This window comes from Myotis nattereri, assembly GCF_964212035.1.
Source record: "Myotis nattereri genome assembly, chromosome: 1".
Lineage (NCBI taxonomy): Eukaryota > Metazoa > Chordata > Mammalia > Chiroptera > Vespertilionidae > Myotis > Myotis nattereri.
In genome coordinates, this window is record NC_138075.1 from 8,529,635 (window position 1) to 8,555,491 (window position 25,857).

A 25,857-nucleotide genomic window follows, 5' to 3' on the forward strand; every position below is an offset into this window, starting at 1 on the left:
GCACAGTTTCCACTGGCATCTACTTGCTTTGTGATACACAAGATGTTTATGATTTAGACTCCTCTCACTTTAGAACTTACTTCCCGCCACTTCTTTTGTGGCCCTCCAGCTGCAATGTGAACTTAAAGGAATCGTTCATTCTTTCTGTACCAAATGTTTCCGCCCCTCCCGGAATTCTGCCAGAATGCTTCTGTCACCGCAGAAACGTTCTTATTCTAGCGCAACATGCTCAGGGCCCGGGTAGAAAATGCTGTTTCGCCTTCAACACGTGTGCCTGTCCTTACATATCTAGACGCAGCACAGTATATGCACAAAACTATGCCTGGGAAACTATTTCGCAGCTTTCACTTGAGCCTCTTTTAAAAAAAAATCAACCGCCTAAGACGCTAAGCAAAGGGCTATTAATAACCGAGGAAGACAAGTGAATCCTACGTAGTCTGATTCCCGTCCTCTCCCCGATTTTCTCTAAAAACCTGGTGAAGACACACTTAACACAAGTGCCGACACAACCTACTTTTCTTAAAATCAGCCACCGCTCACCCATAACACGTATTCAGGTGTCTGACTTGCAAGCTCACGTGCTGGGTGTATATATACACCATTCTCCCTCCATCCGTCTAAACAGGATGGCGATGCGCAAAGCTCGGGTCCTCGGGTGCCCGGAGGTGCAGAGGGGATCCTGACGGTCGCAGGGGAGGGGGGAAGGGTGGCCGGAGGGCAGGCCCCAGGGAGAAGGACCGCCCCCCGCCCCTCCCGAGGCACAACATTGGGGCTCCGGCTCCCCTCGCGGCAAAAGGGGGCGGCAGCCGAGACAGCTCTCTTCCTCAGCGCCTCCGGGTCCCGGGGTGTCTCGGGTCCCAGCCGCCCCGAGATCACCTCCGCGCTGCCCACAGCAGCCCCGTTACCGTAGGAGTCTCCGAACCTGTCCGGGCGGAGGATGCGGGCGGAGCCGGCCTCACCTGCGCCGCACAGGGGCCGCCCCAGGCCGCGCCCAGGGGCGGAGCCTGCGGCCCCCCGCGGCGTGGAGCGCGCCAGGTGAGCACGCCTGCGCAGTCGGGCCGTAAACAAGCCCGCCCCTGCCCCTCGGCCTGCCTCCGCCGGGGCCGGCTCGCGGGTGGGCGGGGCCAGGAGGAAGGGGCGGGGGGAGTGCGCGAGGCCCGGACGGCGCCTGCGCGGTGGGCGTGATCCGGGCACTTAGGGCAGGATGAACGCTGCTTTCCAAGATGGCGACGGAGGGAGGAGGGAAGGAGATGAACGAGATTAAGACCCAATTCACCACCCGGGAAGGTCTGTACAAGCTGCTGCCGAACTCGGAGTACAGCCGGCCCAACCGGGTGCCCTTCAACTCGCAGGGATCCAACCCTGTCCGCGTCTCCTTCGTAAACCTCAACGATCAGTCTGGCAACGGTGACCGCCTCTGCTTCAATGTGGGCCGGGAGCTCTACTTCTATATCTACAAGGGGGTCCGCAAGGTACCGACCCGGGCGTCACCGGGGCCGCCGGCGGCGTGGGCAGATGCCGGGAGCAGGGCGGTGACCGCGGGGGCCAGGGTGACCGTCGCGCTTACTTTTGAGTGGGCCGGCAACTCCACTGGGGTGCTCCTGAGGACGGGGGGTTCTGGAGAGCAGGGTGGGGGCGGTGGCCGGGCCCGGGGTGCAGGGTCCCGTCTGGGAGGCCCCGGGGCCGCTGCCTCCCGTCGGGCAGGGTCCGGCCGGCGCCGCCAGGCTCTGACACGGCCCGGGAGCGGGCCTGCGGAGTCCCCGGAAGAGGTGGGGTGGCCGTCTGCTGGCTGAGACGGCCTCGCCTCCCGGCAGCGCTCGAGTCTCGCTCCGGGCGAGAGAACGGGCGGCTGGGGCCGGGAGCGGAGGACCGGAGTCCCGGGTCCGAAGGGACCCGCCCGGCGCGACGGGCTGCTTCACCTGCCGCCGCACTGACACTTCCTCGGAGCCTCTCCTTCTGGTGTCAACACTCGCTCCCTGCAGAGCCCCCGAGGGAGGGCGGCTGTCACGGTCTCCGCCGGCGGAGCCTTCCTCGGAGGAGAGGATGCTGCAGGGGGTCCGCTTGTGCCTGGTCGCGTGGGGTGGCCCGCGAGCCCAGGGCGAGGTCCAGGTGACGTTTGCAGCGAACCGGGCTGGTCCGCAAGGGTTCGGGGAGAGCGTGCCCGAATCAGCCTCGCCCAGCGAGTCAGGCTGTGTCCCACCCGGGGAGGGCCGGCCGTGCCTTAGAAGCGACTTGACAGGAACCATTCTTGGCGGGCGACTTCACCGTCATTCCGCGAAGCATGTCATCATCCTTTAAAAATACCTCTTTAAAAGAAGCAACTTAGTGTAGGAGCTTTTCTTTCGTTAGCAACGTAACCCGGTCCTCGTGGAGAGCTGCTTTAGAGGTAGGTGTCTTTGGCTGGACTCTCGGAAGACGGAGGAGATGAGCGCACCCACCGCGCCCGGGCGCGGGGAGAGGCGGTGGCCGGTTAACTTATCCATGCGCGGTTAGTGTGCAAGGGAATGGTGCATATTGAAGAGTGGATGGGCTCTGAGATTGAATGCATCCAGAACAGCAGGGATGACAGTACTGTATCTAAATGGAGCAAGTTGTCTTACTTGTTCAAGGTGAATCTTTTTTGTTGAGAGTTTATAAGTGTACCGCTGTGTTTGAGATATGCTGTGACAAGTGGCTGACAATAAGCCGCTTGACTGTATTTTTTCTTTCTTGGAATTGGGAGAATGTGAAGTCATTGGTAGTCTAGGAGCAGAAGTTTTAGTCCTAATCCCAGCTTTGGCACTGACCTTGGACGAGTTATTTTACTTCTCCGTCTGCACCTCTTTAAAAAGAGAATGGTGTAATCCACACATTTAACTTATAGTATCATGACTGGAATGAACGTTTAAGCCCGGAAACACTCAGTAGATGTAAAATAGAGTTAAAATAAGCAGTAAGAGTAACTGTCAAACAGAGCTGCTCTCTTGACATTGATAGGACTGAACAAGTCAGCCTTTTCTCTGGAGCTAAGTTTAGAATTTTAAGTTAACACTTACATAAAAATAAGCAAGTGCTTAAAAACTCAGTTTTCTAGCAATTACTAGTGTAAAAAAAGGGTGTTACCTTTTTTTGTTTTGTTAAAGTTTTCTTTGAACATATATTATTTCTGAAGCATTCTAGTGGGAAACCTTATCTGGATCAGGTAGCCCCTGTTTGCATCGTAAAAACAGGTCTCTTGCCTGGAAGTATGGAAACAGCATTCTCTCTTATTGGGATACTATTTAATGAAGGGTAAAACTAGGAGAGCTTTTCAAAACTACACCAAAACATTATTTTAAACCAGACAAAATCTTGAACATGTAAATTTGCCTTTAGCACCATAATTTATTTGGGCACTTTAATTTTTTTGTAAAATTTCATTTTCATGTGGTAATATCTTGTAATACATTTACATGACAGTGGGGCCTTGACTTACGAGTGTCCCAACTAACGAGTTTTTCGAGATATGAGCCGCCTCTCGGCCGATTTTTTGCTTTTGAGTTGCGAGCTAAAATTCGGGTTACGAGCCAGCTTCAGATACCCCACCGCTAGTTGGCGCAGCGAACGTCACAGTGAACGCCACAACATCACAGCATCACGTGTCTCACTCGTTCACTTTAAGATTTGACATACGAGTAATTTGAGTTACGAGCTCCGTCGCGGAACGAATTAAACTCGTAAGTCAAGGCCCCACTGTATTTGGTAGACATTTCAACTTGTCTAGCCATTATAATTAAAATTTTTTTCATGAATGAGTTTGCATTTATTATTTTTGAGTATAAGTGATTGTTTTTGTGACTGTTTTCTGATTTTAAAATAAGGCAGATAGTGTTTCTTAATCAGAAACCAAAATTTACTTTTTTAAAAATATTTTTTTTATTGATTTCATAGAGGAAGGAAGAGGGAGAGATAAAAACATTAATGATGAGAGAATCATTGATTGGCTGCCTCCTGCACACCTCCTACTGGAGATGGAACCCGAACAATAACCTCCTGGTTCATAAGTCACAATCCACCACTGAGCCAGCCACACTGGCAGGGGCCAAAATTTACTTTTTGGGGTTAGGAGTTGTAAATCTGTTTTTGACAGTTGGTGATTTTGACTTTTTTTTTTTTTTTTTACTTTTTTTTATTGTTTTATTGCTTAAAGTATTACAAAGGGTATTACATATGTGTCCTTTTTTTTTTCTCTCAGCCCTTGACAATCCCCTGGCCCCCTCTACCCCCCCCCCCCCAGTGTCTTATGTCCATTGGTAATGCTTATATGCATGCATACAAGTCCTTCCGTTGATCTTTGACTATTTTAAAAAATTTTTTTTTCTTAGGGGCGTATAAAGTTTCACAACAATTTTTCAGATCATCCAGAAGTTCTGATTTGGATGAATACATTCAACTTAAATCTGCTTATAAAATAAGTAAAAATAGGACTCTTTAAAAAACTTCCTGAAAGGAAGTATGAAGTCGTGGGGAAGGGAGTGGATGAGGAGGTAGTCTAACATCTAAGCTGAGGGCTGTAATTTTGGCCCTTTTAAAACATTGACAGGTCAGGTTCTAGAGCTAGAAAGGACCTCAGAGGTTGTGCAGCCTCAGAGAAAACCAAGGCTAGAGCACGTGCAGACCTGTGTTAGGGCTTCCTCATGGTAAGGACAAGGAAACCGCTGAATCTAAAACACTGTCCTAATGAGAAGAGACTGATCAAGCTTTTGAGTCACAAGGATGCCATATACTCTGAGCATTTCAGAATTTACCCCAGCATTTTGACGTATATTATCTCATTGAATGTTGAAAGCAATCCTCTGAGGTAGATGAAAGCATCATCTCACAATCGAAGTGGTTTGAAATGGGGTTCCGTGTGTGAGGAGATGTAGTTTTATGAATTTATGTTGCTTAACTAAAGGTAATTTAAACATTGGTTTAATACTGATACTAATAATTTCAACAAAGATTTGAGTGACTAACATAATAATTACACTAGGTCAGTGGTTCTCAGCCTTCTGGCCCTTTACAGTTCCTCATGTGACCCAACCATAAAATTATTTTCGTTGCTACTTCATAACTGTAATGTTGCTACTGTTATGAATTGTAATGTGAATATCTGATATGCAGGATGGTCTTAGGCGACCCCTGTGACTGCCAAAGGGGTCGCGACCCACAGGTTGAGAACCGCTGTACTAGGTGATGTCGGGTATCCAAGGATGAGTAAGCCTGTGTCCCTCTCCCAAAGAACTTTCAACTACTAGCTTTCAAGCCTTTTTATAGCATACTTTGCTTTCCTTTTTTTTTTTTTAAAGGTTGTTTTAGGATGCAGATGCCAAAGGTAGTTGGGCTTATTGGACCAACCCTTTCATTTTATGGAGACCTGTTTTTACATAAATGTGAATGGCCACCATTTAGTTCCCAGCCGAAGGAAGCATTACTCCCCCTGCAAATCCTTCCAGTTGCAGGCTAGATCAGTTGTTTTCCCTATTACGTGTTCTCAGAGCATCTTGTACTTTGCCTTTATAGCACTTTTTAAAATTTGTAATTCTTTGGGTGATAACCTGTCTTTTCCGTAAACATGTCTTTTCTGCCTTCTCTGTCCTCCTAGGGCCCTGCAGAGTGGCCAGCATAGAGTAGGCCCTTACTGTTTGTACTTGTTGAGTAAATGACAATAAAACGTCCATGTCCATCTATGTCATACTTTAAAAAGATCTTTAAAAGCTGAAAAACCTATTCAATTTTGAGCCCAAAAGTAATAGGTATTTTTAGTAGCTCATATCTTTTCAAAGGCATTGGAAATTATTGTTAATAGGTTACAAATTAGCTTTCTTACAACTGGGAATTGTGTTGCAAGTGATGGTGAAGTAATGGCACAGATTACTTTTGATCTACTTCTGTCAAACAATGTTACCTACCAGATCTATGTACTAACAAACACCTCTTTAAAGCGATACATACTCAGAATTACTTGGCATTCAAGTCAAAGAGCCTTTCTCTCCACTCCCCATCTTAGATTCCAGGTCACAAATGTGCTGCCCAGAGATGTTATTGAAACAATTTTTACAATAGATAGGACACAGAATTACATGACTTGCAAGGCTTTTTCAACTCTTAAATCTTGTATGATTCTATGCTCAATAATTTGTTTACACTTTAAAATATTTATTGATTTGAGAGATTGATTAATTGTTCCATTTATTTATGCATTCATTAGTAGCTTCTTATATGTGCCCTGACCTGGGATCAAACCCGGAACCTAGGGCTAGCTCTAACCAACTGAGTTACCTGGCCAGTGCAGTCATTTTTAAATGAAAATAAATTCATCTTTCTATTGGGAAGATATCTTCATGGATTCATTGCCTCCTTCTTGAATGGGAATTGGGAAGTGTGGAGTATAGTGAAGGCAAGTTGAACACATTGTGATTCTAGGTCAGTGATGGGGAACCGTTTGAGCTCGGCGTGTCAGCATTTTGAAAAACCCTAACTTAACTCTGGTGCCGTGTCACATATAGACATTTTTTGATATTTGCAACCATAGTAAAACAAAGACTTATATTTTTGATATTTATTTTATATATTTAAATGCCATTTAACAAAGAAAAATCAACCCAAACAATGAGTTCGCGTGTCACCTCTGACACGCGTGTCATAGGTTCGCCATCACTGTTCTAGGTTTTTATGCTGGAAAAAGCTTTGTCTTCACCATGCTGAGATGGAGCGAGGGTCTGGAGAGTCCATTAGGAACAGTTAAAATATTTTTAGAGCCAGAGTTTATCCAGGATGGTGATGGATTGAGTTGGGAGAGAATGATCATTCGGTATGGAAAATATTCTCTTTGGCAAAGACTGCAGGACCACCTGTTGGTGACTGAGGAATTAATGCTTTGTGGCGGAGGGTGAACTGGATGCCTTTTAGAGCCCCCCTCCCCTCCCTGGACTAGTTTTAGACACGGGATTGCTCCAGAGAAGGTCATGTTCTTCACACTTTTCTCCCCATTTGTAATTTTTATTTCTCTGTGCTCACCATTCATAGTTTGAAAGAGGCTTAGAAGTCTAGAACTTCTTATAGCAAATTTACTTGGAGACATTTTGTACTTAGTAGGGCACATGTGGAATTGAGTGGAAATGTAGAATTTTTTTCCATTAAGGGCTACTCAATGACTTTTGAAGTAGTAAAGATTTAGTTATTTGTAGAATCTCATATACTGAGGGGAAGGCATCTTAATTGATCACTTACAGCAGGTTTGAGAAACTCATGTACCTCGGTTTTCTTGACCTTGAAACAGAATGATGATGAGATTTTGAAAGACTCCATGGGTGGATATCGGCAATGGCAAGGACCTCCCAAATATGTCAGTGAAATCCATGAGATAGTCATAAATGCCATTCCTTAAGCCAATATTTATGGGGCATGCTTACCAGATATGAATTACTGTTCTAGATGCTGGGTGTAGACAGAGTGTCCACCCTCAAAAAACTTGTCACCTATGTTGTTGTTATCATTGAGTTCATCTAATGTTTATTGTGCTCTGGTAGAAAACTTGAGCAAGAATCAAAACATAGTTAGTGGATATTGCCACTGACTAGTTTGGCCAAATACCTAAAGAATCTTGTTTTAAAAATAAATGTGGAGATTTTTGTAGTCTGGTATTTGGTATCTTATTTACATATTTATATTTAATATATTTTTAAATATATATTTTTATTGATTTTAGAGAGGAAGTGAGAAGGAGAGAGAGAGATGGAAACATTAGTGATGAGAGAGAATCATTGATCGGCTGCCTCCTGCATGCCCCATGCTGGGATTGAACCCACAACCCCGGCATGTGCCCTGTCTGGGAATTGAACCGTGACTTCCTGGTTCATAGGTCAATGCTCAACCACTGAGCATGCCAGCCGGGTAATATGTTTTTATTGACTTGAGAGAGAGAGAGAAACATTGATGTGAGAGAGAAACATCTATCAGGTGCCTCCCGTACAAACTCCAACTTGGGATTGAACCTGAAATCTTTTGGTGAACAGGATGATGCACAACTAACTAAGCCACACTGGTTTTATTTATATTTAATGAGGTTAGTTTGTGCAGAGATATGAAATGTGGTCCTGTTTGGTTATTTAGGAGTGGACATCAAAAATGGAAATAACTTTAATTGGTAGACATTTTCAGTTTTAACTTTCAGAACATTTTAAGTGGTCTGAGACTGTCAGTGACAAGTTACCTTATCCTGTAAACATTTGGCATCTGTTTTCAATAATAGATAAGGTATGTCTTGTTTTTTTAAAAAAAACACCTCATTCATCAAGTTATGTACATTGGAGTTATGTACGTTCATCAAGTTGTGTTTAAGGTATTGCTGTTTGTTGTGGATAACTTGAAGGTGATTTCAGGTCTGTAAGGAGCTTGTGTTTTTGTACTGATAATTGTAACACAGTAGAAGGCACTGAAGGAGCATACTGTGAAAGGTATTTTGCACCTTATTTTTTTCGGCTTGATATAGATTGGAGATATTTCCATATTAATAAGTGGGGAGCTTCTACACACTTGCTTTATAATCCATACTATGGATGTGTCATGTTATTTAACCAGATGACTCTTAATTGTTAATTTTTAAAATACAAATGGTGCTACAGTAAGTAACTTTGCATGTGTAGTAATGTGCACAGAGGCAGGTGTATCTATAGGATGCATTTTTTTTTTCCTATAGGATACATTTCTAGAGGAGGTTGAGGTGCTGCTGGGTTAGAGGGTACTGCTAGGTCATGTGTATTTTGATAGACATCATCACATTACTCTCCATGGAGAGGGACTGTGCTAGTGGATATTTGGACAGAGCACCTGTGTCACCACAGCCTCACCAACAGTGTGTTGTCAGACTTTTGCATTTGATCTGATGGGTGAGAAATTAGTGTAGTTTTTGCTTGTTTTTCCCTTATAACAAAAGAGATTGAGCATCTTTCTATATATTAAGAGTGAAATGTATTTCTTCTTATGTGAACTCTCTTTTATATTCCTTGCCCATTTTCCTGTTGGATTGTTTGATATCCTGATTTTTAAAAAGGAGCTCTTTGTGTAGTAGGGAGATTAGCTCTTTGAGATATGAATTACAGATTTTTTCTTCCCAGTTTGTCTTCTGTCTTGTAACTGTGCTTAGGGGTGTGTGTGTGTACATATATATGTTTTTTGCCACCAAGAATTTTCCTATTTTTTGTAGTTAAATTTACAAGTTTCCTTTTATAAAACTAGAGGCCCAGCTGGTGGGGTTGCTCGGCCTGGCCTGCACCCTCTCACAATCCGGGACCCCTTGGGGGATGTTGGACTACTGGTTTTGGCCTGATCCCCGCAGATCAGGCCGAGGGACCCCACCGGTGCACAGATCCGTGCACCGGGCCTCTAGTATGCATATAAGATCTTTGGTTAATCTCTTCCTGCCCTCCCCTCCCCCACTTCCCTCTGAGATTCATCAGTCTGTTCCATGTTTCCATGCCGGTGCGTTGAGCGTCTACCCCCTGGTGGTCAGTGTGCATCATAGCTACCAGTCGAACTGTTGGACGGTCGCTTAGGCTTTTATATATAGATTTATAGATAATTTTGACCCATAGTTTTATTATTTAGGTGTTAACCACTTGATATTCTCCAGAGTCTAAGTAACAGAAAAGATTTACATTTTAATATTTGAGAATTAGGTTTAACGGACTTTTTTTGGAAGCAAGAGATGAACATTAGCATGTGCTGTGAAAAAGCTGGTGGACAGAATGATTCACTAGTGCTCTTCATGGTTTAGCATACCTCGAATATATTATGTTAGGGATGTTTTGGTTTGCATATAACAGGAAACCCAACTCAAACTGATTTACACTTTAAGGGGTATGCATTGGCTTATGTCATTGAAAGTTCCAGAGGTATTGTGGGCTTCAGGCTTGGTTTGATTGGGATTCCAGCTCTGTTTGCTGAGATTTGCTTGGTTTTGTTTTCCACTGTTTGTTGGCAGAATGGTGGTAGGCATGGAACAGAATGAAAGCCATTATCTAGGATGAGAGTGAACAGTGTTTCTTGTCACTTTCTCAGAAGAATAAGGAGGATTGTTACACAGAAGCCCCCAGCAAACCTCCTTTGATGCATTGCCCAGATTGGATTACCCGCCCATTCCTGTGGCCAAGGAAATGCTATGGTGCACTGATTGACGAACCCGCACCTTTAGCAATTGGGATTAGATTATCTAGTACCCTGATTGGTCTGGAGCCCTCTCTGGAGCAGTGAGTAGATACCAGACAGGAGAATAAATCTATAGATCAGTGATTCTCAACCTTCCTAATGTCGCGACCCTTTAATACAGTTCCTCATGTTGTGATCCCCAATTTCATTGTTACAAATTGAACATAATTAAAGCATAGTGATTAATCACAAAAACAATATGTAATTATATATGTGTTTTCCGATGGTCTTAGGCGACCCCTGTGAAAGGGTCGTTCGACCCCCAAAGGGGTCGCGACCCACAGGGTGAGAACTGCTGCTATAGATAGACACTGGGTAGGAAACCAAGAGTTGCAGACTACACTGAGGGTCGCACACTAGGTTATGTACGGGGGACTCAGACACAATAGACACAGTTCTTTCATTAAGGGGAGCTCATGGTGAGATGCAGCAGTAAAGAAGGGAAATAGAGTGCATTCGAGTTGGCAAGTTGAGCCTGGCCTAGGCTGCATTTGTAAACCTCTTTTCTTTGCTCTTGCTGTTTGACTATTATCAGTGCCTTTACAACTTTTCAGTTTTGGAATTTTTTGTTTGACTCTGTCTTCCCCATTACCATGTGAATCTTTTTTAAAATATATTTTTATTGATTTCAGAGAGGGCGAGAGAGATAAAAACATCAATGATGAGAGAATCATTGATTGGCTGCCTCCTAAACTGAGGATTGAGCCTGCAAACCAGGCATGTGTCCTTGATTGGAATCAAACACAGACCTTCAGTCTGCAGGTCAACACTCTATCCATTGAGCCAAACCGGCTAGGCATACCCTGTGAATCTGGAGAGTGGAAACCATCTTATTCGTCCATGCCCATTGTGGTACCTGTGCATAGTAGGCAGCACATTGTATTTGATTCTACATGAATGAATCGGTTGAGATTAGAGTCCTCTAAGCACTTACTTGAGTAATTTAATTTTTAAAATCCCTGTCATAGGCCACATATGGTCAGTGTTAGTTATCAAAGCTCACAGATAGCCTTGCCAGTGCCTTTTGCATTGCTCGAGAGGCTCTGAGACATTCTTCACAGCCTCAGGTCTTGTGCTATTTAGAGTTGTGAGCTGTCCCAGGAGGAGGCTGTGTATAGTGTTTTGATCTCCTGGTGCTGGCATTGTTTGGAAGCTATGTTCATCCTTATCCTGATGTCCTGGGAAAAAAGTGTCCCTTCTTCCCACTAAATATAGGAATTGCACACCTTACAGTGCTCTTTTCCCCTCTCTGGATTTTGGAATAGGTGTACGCTTAGCTAGCAAAACTAAGGGCTTTATTAGCTCGGCTAATTAATAAATGGGGGGTGTTATGCTCAGGGCTTTCCCTGATGTGGCAGTTGAATTTCCCATTGAGCTCAGGGAGTGGGGTACAGGTTGAGCTGGAAAAGCTTCACAGAGTCGCGCCACTGGAGTGCAAGTGCAGCCCTGGACCAGGCCCAGGTCCATTGCCACTCCCCTGGCGTCCTTTGGAGCCTCTACCCATAGACTCATGCTGCTTTTCTTCCTTCCTCGTGACTGTATACTGACTTCTGGCCTTCTCTGCTCATTGAAGACTCTGGTATCTGCCTCACAGCCTTTCTTTCCACTGGAGTTCTGCTGTCTTCCTGCATAGTTTCATGTCCACCATACAGCCCGTCAAGCACCTGGCTTTTGTCCGTGGTCTCTTCTAGTCCACCTCTGGCTCTCTCCTGTGGCGATACTCCGGGTCTTATCATCAGCTGAAGTGGCTTCGGCTCCAGAATTGCTAATTCAGATAGAAACAGTTGTCCTTCTGCTCAGTGTGACCTTGGCTACCACCGCTCTATTTCTCCAGGGTACTGGCTGCTCAGCTTCATGCTGCCAAATCCGTTGGCCACTGTGCAGCCCAGCTTCCTTGACACCGCTGATACTCTTCTCTTTATTGAAACATTCCTTGTTGTGACAATCTCAACTTTTACCTTTTTTTGTCCACATCTTTATTTTTTTTAAATATATTTTTATTGATTTTAGAGAGGAAGGAAGGGGAAGGGAGAGATAGAAACCTCAATGATGTGAGAGTATCACTGATCAGCTACCTCCTGCACACCCCACACTGGGGATCAAGCCTACAACCCGGGTATGGGCCCTGACCGGGAATCGAATCTCGACCTCATGGTTCATAGGTCAATGCTCAACCACTATACCACACTGGCCGGGGATCTGGTCCACATCTTTCTGGCAATTCACTACTTCTGCCTTTGCCAGTTCTTTTTCTCTCCCTTGTCTTTTCTGGATTTCCTTAAAACAGCCCTGTTTCCCTTTGTCACTCCTATTATAAGTCTCTACTGTATCTGTATCTTTTGTTCCTAAACTGTTTATGACCCCCCCCCCACCCCCCCAAAAAAAAGAGAGAGAGAGAGAGAAAGATATTATTGCAAGAAATTAATCCAGTGGGTATTTCCTTGAGAACAGGAATCCATTATTAAGGCAATTAAAACTGATACTACATGTGCTCTAGCAAAGTTCTGTCACCATCTTCTTGATGGTGACTTTGGCCAGTTTCTTCTGCTTCTGCTGGCTTTTATTTTCTGGACCATCTGTCTGGGATCATAGGTAATGGGCATCACTTGGTTGGAACCATGACTGTCCTATGCAGAGCTGGGACCTGCTCCGAAGTCACAGGAACACTCAGGTTGCTGCCGCTCTCAAATGCCTGGGTTAGTCTTCAGCTTGAGCTTCAGTCCTTCATTCATAGTTTTTTTTTGTTTGTTTTTTTAACAAACTTGCTAGAGTTTGTCAGTTGAAATTTTGTTTCAGAGAGTCAACTACTATCTTTTTGTTTTGTTTTGTTCATATTTGTTACCTTTATTTCTTTTCTTTTTCTAACATTGACTTGAGAAAGAGTGGGAAATATTGACTTGTTCCAATTATGCATTCATTGGTTGATTCTTGTATATGTCCTGAGCAGGGATTGAATCTACAACCCTGACCATACTCTAACTAACTGAACTATCTGGTTAGGGCCTTTATTTCTTTTCTTTTCTTTTTTTTTTTTTTAAGATTTCCTTTGTTCCTTTTCTAGCTCTCTGAATGGAAAACAGGTTTCAGCCTTTCTTTTTAATGATGTGCTCCAGGCTGTAGAAGTCCCTCTAAATATTGCTTTAACAGTCTCCCTGTTAGATATGTGGTAATATCATTGTCACTAAAATCTAAGTATTTTACTTACACTTTTATTCCCTTGAATCTCTAACCAGGTTTTTTTGTTTGTTTGTTTTTCTTTTTCTAAGCAGGCATTTTTTTTTTTAGTTTCTATTTATGTTGTTTAATTTTGTTCTTGATTAATGTATTTGCATTATATGATCATAGAATTTTTTTTTAAAATGTATTTTTATTGATTTCTTCAGAGAGGAAGGGAGAGGGAGATAGAAACATCAATAATGAGAGACAATCATCGATTGGCTGGCTCCTGCATGCCCCCCACTGGCAACTGAGCCAGAAACCGAGACCTCCTGGTTCAGAGGTCGACCCTCAACCAATGCACCACACTGGCTGGGTGAAATGTTCCATGTATTTTTAAGAGAATGTAAGCACCCAGGCTCAGGGTGACATCTGTGTATGTGTGTTTGATCAAGTTTTGAATGCTCTCTTCACATTGTCCATAGCCTTACAGTTTTTGTGGCTGCTTTATCTATCAGTTCTGCATACGTCTGTTCAGTACTCACTGATTCTGGACTTGTCCATTTCTCTTTGTCACTTTTTGCTTTATATTAAATTCAGAATCGTTACTCTTTGTAGATTGTTCTTCATGTTGGTATACTGTATTTTTTCATTATCTCTTCTTTTGCCCAAAATTTTACTTTGAAGATTGGAAAATCAGCTTATTTTTGTTATCATTTGCATGGAATGTCTTTCTACCCCTTATTTTCAACGTATTTATGCAATTTTGTTTTCAATGTGTCTTTCTGGTCCTCTTAAATGTTTTCTATTTCATTGTTATTCATGACACGCTCTTTTTCCCTCCCTCCTCTACCTACTTTCACTCCATCAGAAATTCCTCCAAAGTAGATATTGAATACATCTACTTTTGTATTCACTGTTCTCATCATGTTGCCTGGACACCACACAGCCTTCTGACTGGTCCGCTTTGCTTTTGCTGCCCTCTAATTTATTCTCTATGTAGTGGCCAGAGTGATCTTTAAAAATGGGAATCTGGTTGTCACTCCCAGGCTTAACATCTTTCAGTGGTTCTTGTTGTGTTTAGTATTAAAAACAAAAATATTAGCATGGACAACTAGGCCCTGCATGAGCTGGCACTAATTACCTTATTATCCTCTTTCCCCTTTACTGTATCTTTCTCATTGGCTTCCTTTTAGTTCTTCTAACAAACCTTACCCTTCTTGCCACCGATTTTTCTTTTTTTTTTTTAATTAAATCTTTATTGTTCAGATTATTCCAGTTGTTCCTCTTTTTTCCCCCCATAGCTCTCCTCCACCCAGTTCCCACCCCACCCTCTGCCCTTACTCCTCACTGTCCTTATCCATAGGTGTACGATTTTTGTCCAGTCTCTTCCTGCACCCCCACAAGAATTGTCAGTCCACTCCCTTTCCATGCCCCTGGTTCTATTATATTCACCAGTTTACTCTGTTCATCAGATTTTTTATTCACTTGATTTTTAGATTCACTTGTTGATAGATATTTATTTGCTGTTCTTAATTTTTATCTTTACCTTTTTCTTCTTCCTCCTCTTAAAGGATACCTTTCAGCATTTCATATAATGCTAGTTTGGTGGTGATGAACTCCTTTAGCTTCTTCTTATCTGTGAAGCTCTTTATCTGACCCTCAATTCTGAATGATAGCTTTGCTGGATAAAGTAATCTTGGTTGTAGGTTCTTGGTATTCATCACTTTGAATATTTCTTGCCACTCCCTTCTGGCCTGCAAAGTTTCTGTTGAGAAATCAGCTGACAGTCGTATGGGTACTCTCTTGTAGGTAACTGACTGTCTTTCTCTTGCAGCTTTTAAGATTCTCTCTTTGTCTTTTTTGCTCTTGGCATTTTAATGATGATGTGTCTTGGTGTGGTCCTCTTTGGATTCCTTTTGTTTGGGGTTCTCTGCGCTTCCTGGACTTGTAAGTCTATTTCTTTCACCAGGTAGGGGAAGTTTTCTGTCATTATTTCTTCAACTAGGTTTTCAATATCTTGCTTTCTCTCTTCTGGCACCCCTATAATTCGGATGTAGGTATGTTTGAAGTTGTCCCAGAGGCTCCTTACACTATCTTCATATTTTTGGATTCTTTTTTCTTTTTGCTTTTCTGGTTGGGTATTTTTTTGCTTCTTCGTATTTCAAATCTTTGACTTGATTCTTGGGATCCTCTTGTCTGCTGTTGGATCTCTGTATATTATTCTTTATTTCAGTCAGAGCATGCTTAATTTCTAGTTGGTCTTTTTTCATATCCTCCAGGGCCTTGCTAAATTTATCGGTGGTTTCTAGAAAATTCTTGAAAAACCTTATAACTGTGGTTTTGAACTCTATATCCAGTAGTTTGCTTTCCTCCATTTCTGTCATTTGTAACCTGTTTCTTTGTCTCCGCATTTTTATGCTTCCCTGTGTTGGTAGAGTGGCTTTGTGTGCTAGGTATCCTATAGGGCCCAGTGGCTCAGCCTCCCGAATTACCTGAGGTGGACACTCTTGGTGCACCCCTTTGTGGGCTTTGTGCACCGTCTTGTTGTAGTTAAGCCTTGATTGTTGTAGGTATCACTGGGAGGAATTGACCTCCAGGCCAATTGGCTGTGAGAGTCAGCTGTGTCTACGGTGGGAGAACTTCTGTGCTGCAGACACCCTTATGGGGCAAGACTTGCTTCAGTGGGGCTTTGGTGCTCACTGAGTCTTCCCCCTGAGTGTGTCCCTTATGGATCTGAGGAGTTGTAATCTGGATGGTCCCACTCTGACCACTGGGTACACTGGCTCTTGGATCTAAGGAGGTGCTAATCTAGCCTCTGCCTGAGGCTACCCAGCAGGAGCTATGAAGAGATCTGCAGATTCCCCTTCTTTGTTTGGGTTTTGGAGGTGCCCAGATGAGGCCCAGCTGTGAAGCAATGCCTTGGGCCTTCTCTTGGAAGTTCTGGGTCTGTCTGGCCCAGCTGCAGTATGTTAGGTAATTTTCAGATTGCAAAGGGCCAGGGCATTCATATGCAGAAGCCTCTGCCGCAGCTGGTGTGGGGCGGGGTCTCAGGGAATCAACAGGGCGGAGCAAACAGCTACGGCTGATCCTCAGCCTTGCCCTAAGAGGCCCCGCGTCTCAGTGTCCTGGTAATCGCTGTAAGCACCTCTGAGAGAAAGCTGTCCTTGAGTTCTGCCCACTGCCAGACAGTCCAGTTTCTCCCTGTATGAGTCTGGATCCCCAGAGACTTCCTGGAACTGGAGTTCAGAGCAGTCGGGGGCTTGTGACTTCCTCCCGGTTGAAAAAGACAACTGCTTCCTCAGTTGCCAGCCCTTGCTGTGTGCACCTCCGTACCTCTGCACTTTACTTCTGCACCTCCTCTGAGTCTCAGTGTGCTTTTCTCTTTCCTTCTAGTTGTAGAATTTCCACTCAGCCAGCCTTCCTGTAGTTCTGGATGATGTCTGTTTTGTCTTTTAGTTGTATTTTTGAAGTTTTTGTGGGAGGCAGTAATTTCCAGTGTTTACCTATGCCGCCATCTTGGTTTCTCCTTTGCCACCGATTTTTCTTATGTGCTGTTTCCTTTTCCTGGAATGTACTAGGTGTACCAGTTAATAATGCAGATGTTTTTCAATAGATGGAGTTACACATGTTGATAAATATGCAATTTGATATGTATGCTATTTTGTTGTATTGACAGCAAGCTTCAAAACTTCATATGTCAAATTTGCTGAAGGTGTTAATATCATAGATTTTTTTCTCACTTAAAAATGTTGAATTTCGTGCCAAGAAAGCATTTGCGGGAAGTTTTAATTCATTACTTTATTTTGAAAAAAAAGTTATCGTATACTTCGGGAAGCTTATGGTGAACATGCTCCATCTCAAGATACTTGTGAACACTGGTTTAAATGATTTAAAAGTGATGATTTTGATGCGAAAGACAAGGAACGTCCAGGTCAACTGAAAAAGTTTGAGGACCAATAATTACAGGCATTATTGGAAGAAGATACGTGTCAAACTCAAAATTAAACGTTGCTCAGCAAACAATTTCCTATTGTTTACAAGCAATGGGAAAGATTTTAAAGAAAGGAAAATGGGTGCCACATCAACTGAACGAAAGATAAATGGAAAACCGAAAAGTCATCAGTAAAATGTTATTCATTGGCACTAAAGAAAGTCTTTTTTGCATCCAACTGTGACTAGCGATGAAAAGTGGATTTATTTTAAGAATCCCAAATGCACAAAATCATAGGTTGATCCAGGTCAACCATCAACATCGACTATAAAGCCAAAATCGCTTCAGATAGAAAACAGTGCTCTGCATTTGGTGGGATCAGGAAGGTGTGGTGTATTATGAGCTTCTAAACCAGGTTACACCATTAATACTGATTGCTACAGACAACAAATAATCAATTTGAACCATGCTTTGATCGTGAAACGACCAGAATGGGGCAGAAGACTCGGCAAAGTCATTTTGCTTCATGATAACGCACCATCACACACTTCAATACCAGTTAAAGACACGTTAAAAGATCTTGCCTGGGAAGTATTAACCCACCCGCTGTATTCACCAGACCTTGCTCCTTCAGATTACCACTTGTTCCGATTGATGGCACACGCACTTTGTGAGCAGCACTACAAAACATACGAAGAAGTGGAAAATTGGGTCTCTGAACGGTTTGCCTCAAAACAAGAAAAGTTCTATTAGGGCGGTATCCACAAATTACCTGAAAGATGGGGGAAATGTGTAGCTAGTGATGGACATTACTTTGAGTAAAGCACTTTTGATGTTTCTCTTGAAATTATCATGTTTTCTTTGATTACAAAATCCGCCATTATTAACTGGTACACCTAGTACTTCTACTCCCTATCCCTTCACCTGTTTAATTCCTACTTCTTTAAATCTTAGTTCATGTCATTTTTGTCCAAGCCTCTTATCCTGACCCCTAGGCTAGGTCACATCTCCTGTTAGCTTCTACCAGGTCATCTCTCTAGCACATGTCATGACAATAATAAAATAATTTGAATTTGAAGTTTAATATCCCTTTTCTCCCCACCCCCTAAACTAGATTGCAAACACAGGAGAGCTGGTTTTATCTGATCTTTGCTGAATTCCTTGTCTCACTCAGCGCCTTTAATGTATTATAGGCATTCTATAAATATTTGAATGAATGGATAAATGTATAAGTGACTTTGTCACTTGTTTATTGATGTGGTTAGATTACTATGATAAGCATATTGTCTTGAATATACTTGGTATTTGATTAAATATTTCAAAGAATCAATCTCTGATCTTTCTCATCTCTGTCTTGAGATAACGTACTTAAAGAACAAAAGCTGTATGTGAACCCCATTCATCTGTACCTTACTCCTCTCTTCCCCCCTTCCCCATACATATCTACCACACATACATCTTACCTTAGCACTGGCAACAGGGAGGTGCATGGAAGAAAGCTAAGAAATTGGTTGTCTTAGAAGGAAAGTCTTGTAATCATTCAAATCACTAATAAGTTTGGTGTGTAGGAGTTTTTCTTTCACTGGTGGCAGTGAAAGGGAATAATCCCCCCGCTCCTCCTCCACCGATTAAAGTTAAAAGTTAAGGGTATGTTTATGATAGAAACTCTGGAAACTTCAAGTAAGGAAAAAAAATTCTCATCTCCCACAGCTGTTTGTGTTTTGGTGTTTTTTCTGCCAAACCTTTTTTGGTGCTTAGTTATGTATTTTAAAATAATTTAAGTTCCCAGTCTCTAATATTGTGTCTGGTACCGTGTAGATGCCCATGAGTATTTAGAGAATAAACCCAGGTATGTGTTCTTTTTCAACTTTAAGATCTTCTGCAGCTTCCTAATTTAGTATCTAAATAAGCATTGCTTTTGCTGATGGTGTTCATAACCTATTTTAGAGTAGTTGAGCTTTACATGAAGGTGTGATTTTTTGTTTTGTTTTAATGAACCTATTAGATCATTGTAGAAAGTTCCTTGGGCTAAATATTTTGGAGTTACTTGTGAGTTCTTTCTTTTTCCTAGTCTACTTCCAATTCTTCAGTAAAGCCTATTGGGTCTGCCTTACAATATATCCAGAACCATGCCCTAGCCGGTTTGGCTCAGTGGATAGAGCGTCAGCCTGCAGACTCAAGGGTCCCAGGTTCAGTTCCGGTCAGGGACACATGCCCAGGTTGTGGGCTCAGTCCCCAGTAGGGGGCGTGCAGGAGGCAGCTGATCAATGATTCTCTCTCATTGATGTTTCTGCCTCTCCCTCTTCCTTCCTCTCTGAAATCAATAAAATACATTTTAAAAAAAACTCCTTAATATATATATTTATATCCGGAACCTGATCGCCTCTACCTCCACCTTCACCTCCTCAGTTTAAGGAAGCATCGTCTCTCACTTGGATCATCTCAGTGGTCTCCAGATGGGCTCCCGCTTCTCCCCTTGCCTCTAACAGTTTTCTGATGGCAGTGGTGATCTTTTAAACAGTACAGGTCAGATCGTGTTTTTCCACTGCTTAAAACTTTTGGATGCTTGTTCACATCACTGAGAACGAGATCTAATTTCCTTATTATGATCTGGCACCTTCTTTCTCCCCAAATGCCTGGAGTGATTTGCTACCACACTGTGAGCACATTCAGCCCTCTGAGCCATTGTGTGTGCTCTTACCTCTGACTAGAATCCTTGCCACAGGCTGGCTCCCTCACTTCTTCACATCTCTGCCCAAGTGTGAGCCTGCCAAAGAAGCTTTCTGTTGCCCGACCGGGAAAGCATTACCATCCTCCACCGCCTCAGCCCCTCAACTCCCTTCCTGTTGGGCATTTCTTCGTAGTCCTCATCACTCTCCAATACACACTGATTACTCGATTACCCTCCTATAGTCCATGGCAGGAGGGGGCTCTGTCTGCATTGCTGAGACCCCAGTGCCTACACAATGCTTCGAACATGTAGTGGAGCTCAGTAAATACTATTAAGTGAATAGTGAAAGGAATTTATCTCGATTAACTTAGTGAAAAATCTTCATTTAGGACATAGGTATGATGACTTGTCAGAGGTATATTTGATTTCTTAAATAGGTAATAAATCCACCTGGTTCAAAATTCAAAGGTCATGCGGTGATGTTTCTCATCCTGTCCCCTAGTTCCCTGTCCTCCTCAGAAGTAACTAGTGTTAAGTCTTGTGTATATTTCCAGACATGGCCTGTGGTTTTACAAAATCACAGATACAGTCCTCTCCATTAAAAAATGCAAATTTTAGCATCTGTATTTTTTCATACCTTTTTTTGGTTTGTTTCCTAAAATGTATTTTGGAGATTATTCTTTGTCAGTGTGTAAAGAGCTTCTTTATTTGGTTGATGGCAGCACAGTGTCCCATTGTACGAATGTACCATAGTCCCTCTTTGATGGACATTGAAATTGTCTCCAGTCCAGTGGGTAACTCTACAAACTATGCTGCAATAAATAGCGTTATACAAGTATCATTTTGCCATGTTGTTAGTGTATCTGAGGATTAAATTCCTATGAGTGGGATTGCTGGGTTAAAGAACATGTGCGTTTGTGGTTTTGATAGACACAGATTGCCTTCCACAGCTTGTACCAATCTATACTCTGGCACAGTGTGCTATTATTTAATCTTTGCCAGGCTGACAGATGAGACATGATATAACACCATCGTTTGTGTTTCTCATTCTATGAGTTAAGCATCATTTCATATACTTAAGAGCCATTTGTATTCTTTTTCTTGTGAGTTGTCCATGCCCTGTACCATTTTCTACTAGGATTTTGGTGTGTGTTTTTCTATTGACTTGTAGGAGTTCTCTTTTATGCAGATTAGCCCTTAATCTATAGTCTGAGTTGCAGACATGCAGACATTTAGTTCCATTTGTTAGTTGACTTCTGGTTTTGCTTGTGGTGTTTATTCTAAGTAGAAATTTTGTTTTATTTTTTAATAGGAAAATGTATTAATTTTTTCTCATGGCTATGGGTTTTGGGTCATACTTAAATCTCCTAACTATATTTTAAAACATCTTCATGGTTTCTTCTTGTACTTCTGAGTTTCATTGTTTACATTTGATATCTCCTTGATACTGCTGAGATTTATTCTGGTATAAAATGTAAGATGAGGTTTCAAACCACACACACACACACACACACACACACACACACACACACTTTTTTGTTTTGTTAATCCTCTCATGAGGATATTTTTTCCATTGATTTTTTAGAGAGAATGGAAGAGAGAAGGAGAAAGGGAGGGAGGGGTAGAGGAAGGGAGAGGAACATTGATGTGAGAGAGACACATTGATTGGTTGCCTCCTGCACGCACCCTGACCAGGGCCGCACCCCGACCAGGGCCGCACCCCAACTAGGGCCAGGGATGGAACCTGCAGCCTAGATACTGGGAATCGAACCCAAGACTCTTTGGTGCATGGGCTGACACTCTAACCATTTAGACACACCAGCCAGGGCTCTTCTCCCCTTTTGGGGAGGAGCAAACAATTAGGATTTCTTGCTATTTCTTGATCTCTATGTCTTATATGAGGGATAATTTGTCTGCAGTTTTCTGCTGAACTCCGAGTGGTGGAGAACAGTGGGGCCACGTCCAGTATATTTTTCAGTGTAAGTTGTGGTTATGTTTGTCTTATCAATGTTGACTTAAAAAGAGTGGGTGAAATGCAATCTACTGGTAAACATTGTTTTGAAACAGATTTTGTAGAATTTTTATTTGGTAAGTAAAGATTGATAAGATTAGTAATGAAAGAGGCAATGCTAGCTAGTTTAACTTAAGGAACATGTTTAATACATTATATAAAACTAAAGAAATGATTTTTCTCTCTCATTTGAATGACTCATGTTTGAGGCCTCTTAGCTCGCTTGATTACTGCCTAGTAATACCAGTTCATAAAGAGGAGAGTTTAGTGAGGGCTTGAGCCTCAGGTGGCCGTGTTTCTCCTTTCTAGTAGACTCTCTGCGTGGGCCATCATACTGCAGAAAGAAAGCTTTTGGCTATAGTCATAGAGGGAGTTTGGGGTCACCTGCATCAGAATAAAGATGGTCTTTCACTGCTTTTGCTCTTTTCCCCCCCATTTCCATGCCACTCAGTCTGGCTTTACCTATGGTCCCATTTCTGCTGCAGTGCCATTTTTACCATGTGGCTAACTTTCCCAGGATTTGTAAGTCTCACTCTACTAAAACTATCAAACCCAAGCTGAGCATAGTAAGCATGCTAGCCAACCAGTGGCCTCTTCAGAATCTCTCTGTCCCCATTTCTGTGGTGAACAAGATGGCCAAGCTCAGACCTTGTTGCCCCTGCACACTTGTTTTGTGTGTCCGCTTGCCTCGGGCTCTCAAGTGCCATCCCACACCCTCGCCTCTACTGTTGCCTAAATATTTGACTTCCTACATTTACTGAAACCATCGAGCTCCTCTTCTCTCTTCCTTTACAGCAGTGGTTGTCTTAAGTGTGGCCCTGCAGCAGCAGCAGCAGCATCTGCTCAGCATTTGAGGAAATGCAGATTCTGGGGCCCACTCCTGATCTGCTGAATCAGAAACTCTGGGGTGGGGCACAGCAGTGTGTTCACCTTGCCGGCCAGGTGATTCTGATGCGCTAACCTTTGAGAACCACTGGCTTACCAGATCCAATTCAAGGCTCTCCTCACAGGAAACTTGCAGTAAAAGCATATTAGCTATTTAATTCGTAGATTATATTAATAGCTATTGATTAATTTGTATATCATCACAGCTACCATTTATTCAACACCTACTCTGTGCGGGGCACTAACCTAGGTGCTTTCACATAGACCGTCTCATTCTCACAAACCCTGTGCAGACTGGGTAGTGGTTTCCACTTTCTATACAGGTGAGTGAGGAGAGGCTCTGAGGGATGAAGGGCTTGCCAGGGCTGCACAGCTGGCAAGTGGCACATCCTCTCTAGCATTCCACTCTGCCTTTCGTGTGGACCCTTGTTCCCAAGAGTACATGTGAGTATGTGACTGTCATGTGGTCGTAGAACAAATGGTTGCAATACCCACATTTCTGATTTCTCCCATCATAGTCTTAACCCCATCCACTGAGTTAGCAACCTTTCAGCTTTTTTAGAAATAAAAACACAGGCTATTTTCTTTCTTTTTCCTAATATTCATTTATTTACAGTACGTCAGAGAAGTGGGGGGTAAAGGAGACTTTGATATCATAGTCCAGCTTCCACATTTTCACATAGCCATCATGTTCTACTCAGTGTATTTGTCTCAGAAATTAACTTGTATTTCCGTCGAGATGTACATTGGTATACTAGACAGATCTGGCCTCTGAACTTATTTTTACAACTTAAGAAATTATACTACATTGAATTTAGTAAAATCTTAAGTGGCTGGAAAAAGTTATTTTGCTGGCTTTGCCTGAGTCCAGCTGAGTGGTGAGAGTGAAGCGGACAATATCAGCTGATTGCACCCTCTTCAACCCCGGGGACAGGGTCATTTCTGACGAGGAGAGAGGGCTGTCGTTTAGGCTACAGGTGCTTCCTCTCTTTGACCTTACCCCCTTCTCACTTTCAGATGCCCCCCCATATATTTGAATACACAGATTTTTGGACAGGCAACTAGATAGAAAAATACACTTTTTTAAAGTGCCTGTGAGGAATCAAATATTTGTTTTCATGCTCACACACTGAACTTCTTGGTTTGAGTGCATTTAACAAATGTAAATTGATCTTATTGACTTAATAGTGATAATGTTTAATACATAGCACTTTGTGTTCAAATCACCTTACACATTTAACTCCTTAATCTTTAAACATTGTTTGTTAGAACTGTTTGTTAAGGTAGTACCCCTTATCTGTGGGGGTACGTTCCAAGGCCCTCAGTCGATGCCTGAAACTGCAGGTAGTGCCAAACCCGATATATACTGTGTTCCTGTACATACACGCGATGCTTTCATTTATAAATTAGGCACTATAAGAGATTAACCACAATAACTAATAATAAAATAGAACAATTATAACAATATGCTAAAGTAAAACTTACGTAAATGTGGTGTAGATATGCTGGACAAAGGGATGAATTATGTCCCAGGTGGGATGGCACAGGATGGCGTGAAATTTCATCACACTACTCAGAATGGCACGCATTTTAAAACTTGTGAATTATTTATTTCTGGAAGTTCCCATTTGATATTTTTGGACTATGGTTGAATATGGGTAACTGCAAAAGCAAAGCTACCAATAAGGGGAGGGAGATGATACTATATTCTTATTTTCCCATTTTGTGGAAACGATGGTGTGGAATGGCAAGAAACTCGTCTAAGCTCACAGGCTAGGAATGGCAGAAACTGAATGATTGGTGCTCCCAACCACACTTCAAAGTGTAATGTAAGTTTTCAACTAGAGTTTTGTCTAAAGTTTTACACTTTTGAAATGGTACACTAGTCAATGTTTTTGTTTTCCTGGATTAGGGCCTGCGTGGCGGATGGGATTGACATGTGAGTTCGCACAGAAATAATTCAGGTTCTTTAAAAATGTTAAACAATTGAGTTGTTTGCCAGGGACTCGGGCTGAAAGAGCTGTGGGAGTGGGCTTTGGCCTTAGTTGCTCAGGAACTTTGAATTATCAGGAAGCAAACACCTCCCTTCTCCCGACTGTTCTGCCTGCAACCTCAGCCTAGAGTAGCTGCCAGCAGCTGGAACACACCAGTGAACTTTGCACCAACTAGATGAGTGTCCTTTGGTTTATGCTAAGCTTAATGAGCTTTGCAAGGATTTCTATACTTTTAATATAATTTCAAGTTCTGAGAACTGGTTGTTGTTGTTGTCTGATGTAGAACCAAGAAGACCACTGGCAAAAGGAAAGGAGACAGAAATGAGGGCTTTGGGTTTAGTTTACTAGTGCTTTTCCTGAGTTTACTGGGTGTAGTACACATAATAGGGAGTAAGACTAGAGCTCCAAGTTCAGTTGCAGTGTGAATTGATTGGCTGATTTGGGGCAATTAACTTCTTTGGTCTTAAATTGCAGCATCTTGAGAGCAAATGTGCTTGTTTGTTTTTTTTTAAGTTCCTCTCCAGCTCTGTTTGTCTTCTGATTCCATGAATGTAGACCATTGTGTATAGAGATATATCACACAGTCACTCACACTGGGAAATAGTTGCTTCTTCCGTCCACTTCTTTGTAAATAGCTTTATATTTAACTTTTTAAGTTAGCAGTTGCAAGTTTTTAATTATGCATGTTTTATTACATGAGATAATGAGTGATAAGTGCTTAGAGTGAAGCACTTGTTGCCAAGAGTTAACTGTCGGGTTATGGTTGATTTCAGCCCTTACTGTGGAGCTTCTCATTCAGTGCCAAGCTGGTGGCCTGCTAACCTACATTTAAAATACAGTTTGTCCCAGCTGAGGCTATAAATATAATTCCATCCCTATTGAGCTCAATATTTTTATTTCAGGCTTTAAGATTTTAACATTTAAATGCTAAAATATTACTGAATGCAGAAAAACAAATTCTACTGTGTAACCCTTTTAGCTGTTTTTTTTTTTTCAG

The 25,857-nt window shown here is 42.5% G+C and overlaps 1 protein-coding gene across 5 annotated transcripts in view; it reads left to right on the forward strand.

Annotated features, from left to right (window-relative positions):
- Positions 1-1,192: 1,192 nt before the first annotated feature.
- The window catches only part of WDR20 (WD repeat domain 20), a gene marked incomplete at its 3' end in the record, with an annotated part of 62,716 nt that continues 38,051 nt past the window's right edge, over positions 1,193-25,857 (forward strand). For 3 of the 5 annotated variants that reach the window (XM_081105117.1, XM_081105118.1, XM_081105115.1), the window contains exon 1: positions 1,197-1,472. In XM_081105117.1, coding sequence (XP_080961243.1) covers positions 1,224-1,472 — 249 coding nt within the window. In that variant the 5' untranslated portion in view covers positions 1,197-1,223. Of the gene's footprint in view, positions 1,473-25,857 lie in introns of all 5 variants that reach the window. The other 2 variants (XM_081105116.1, XR_013996750.1) reach the window with 2 other exon arrangements.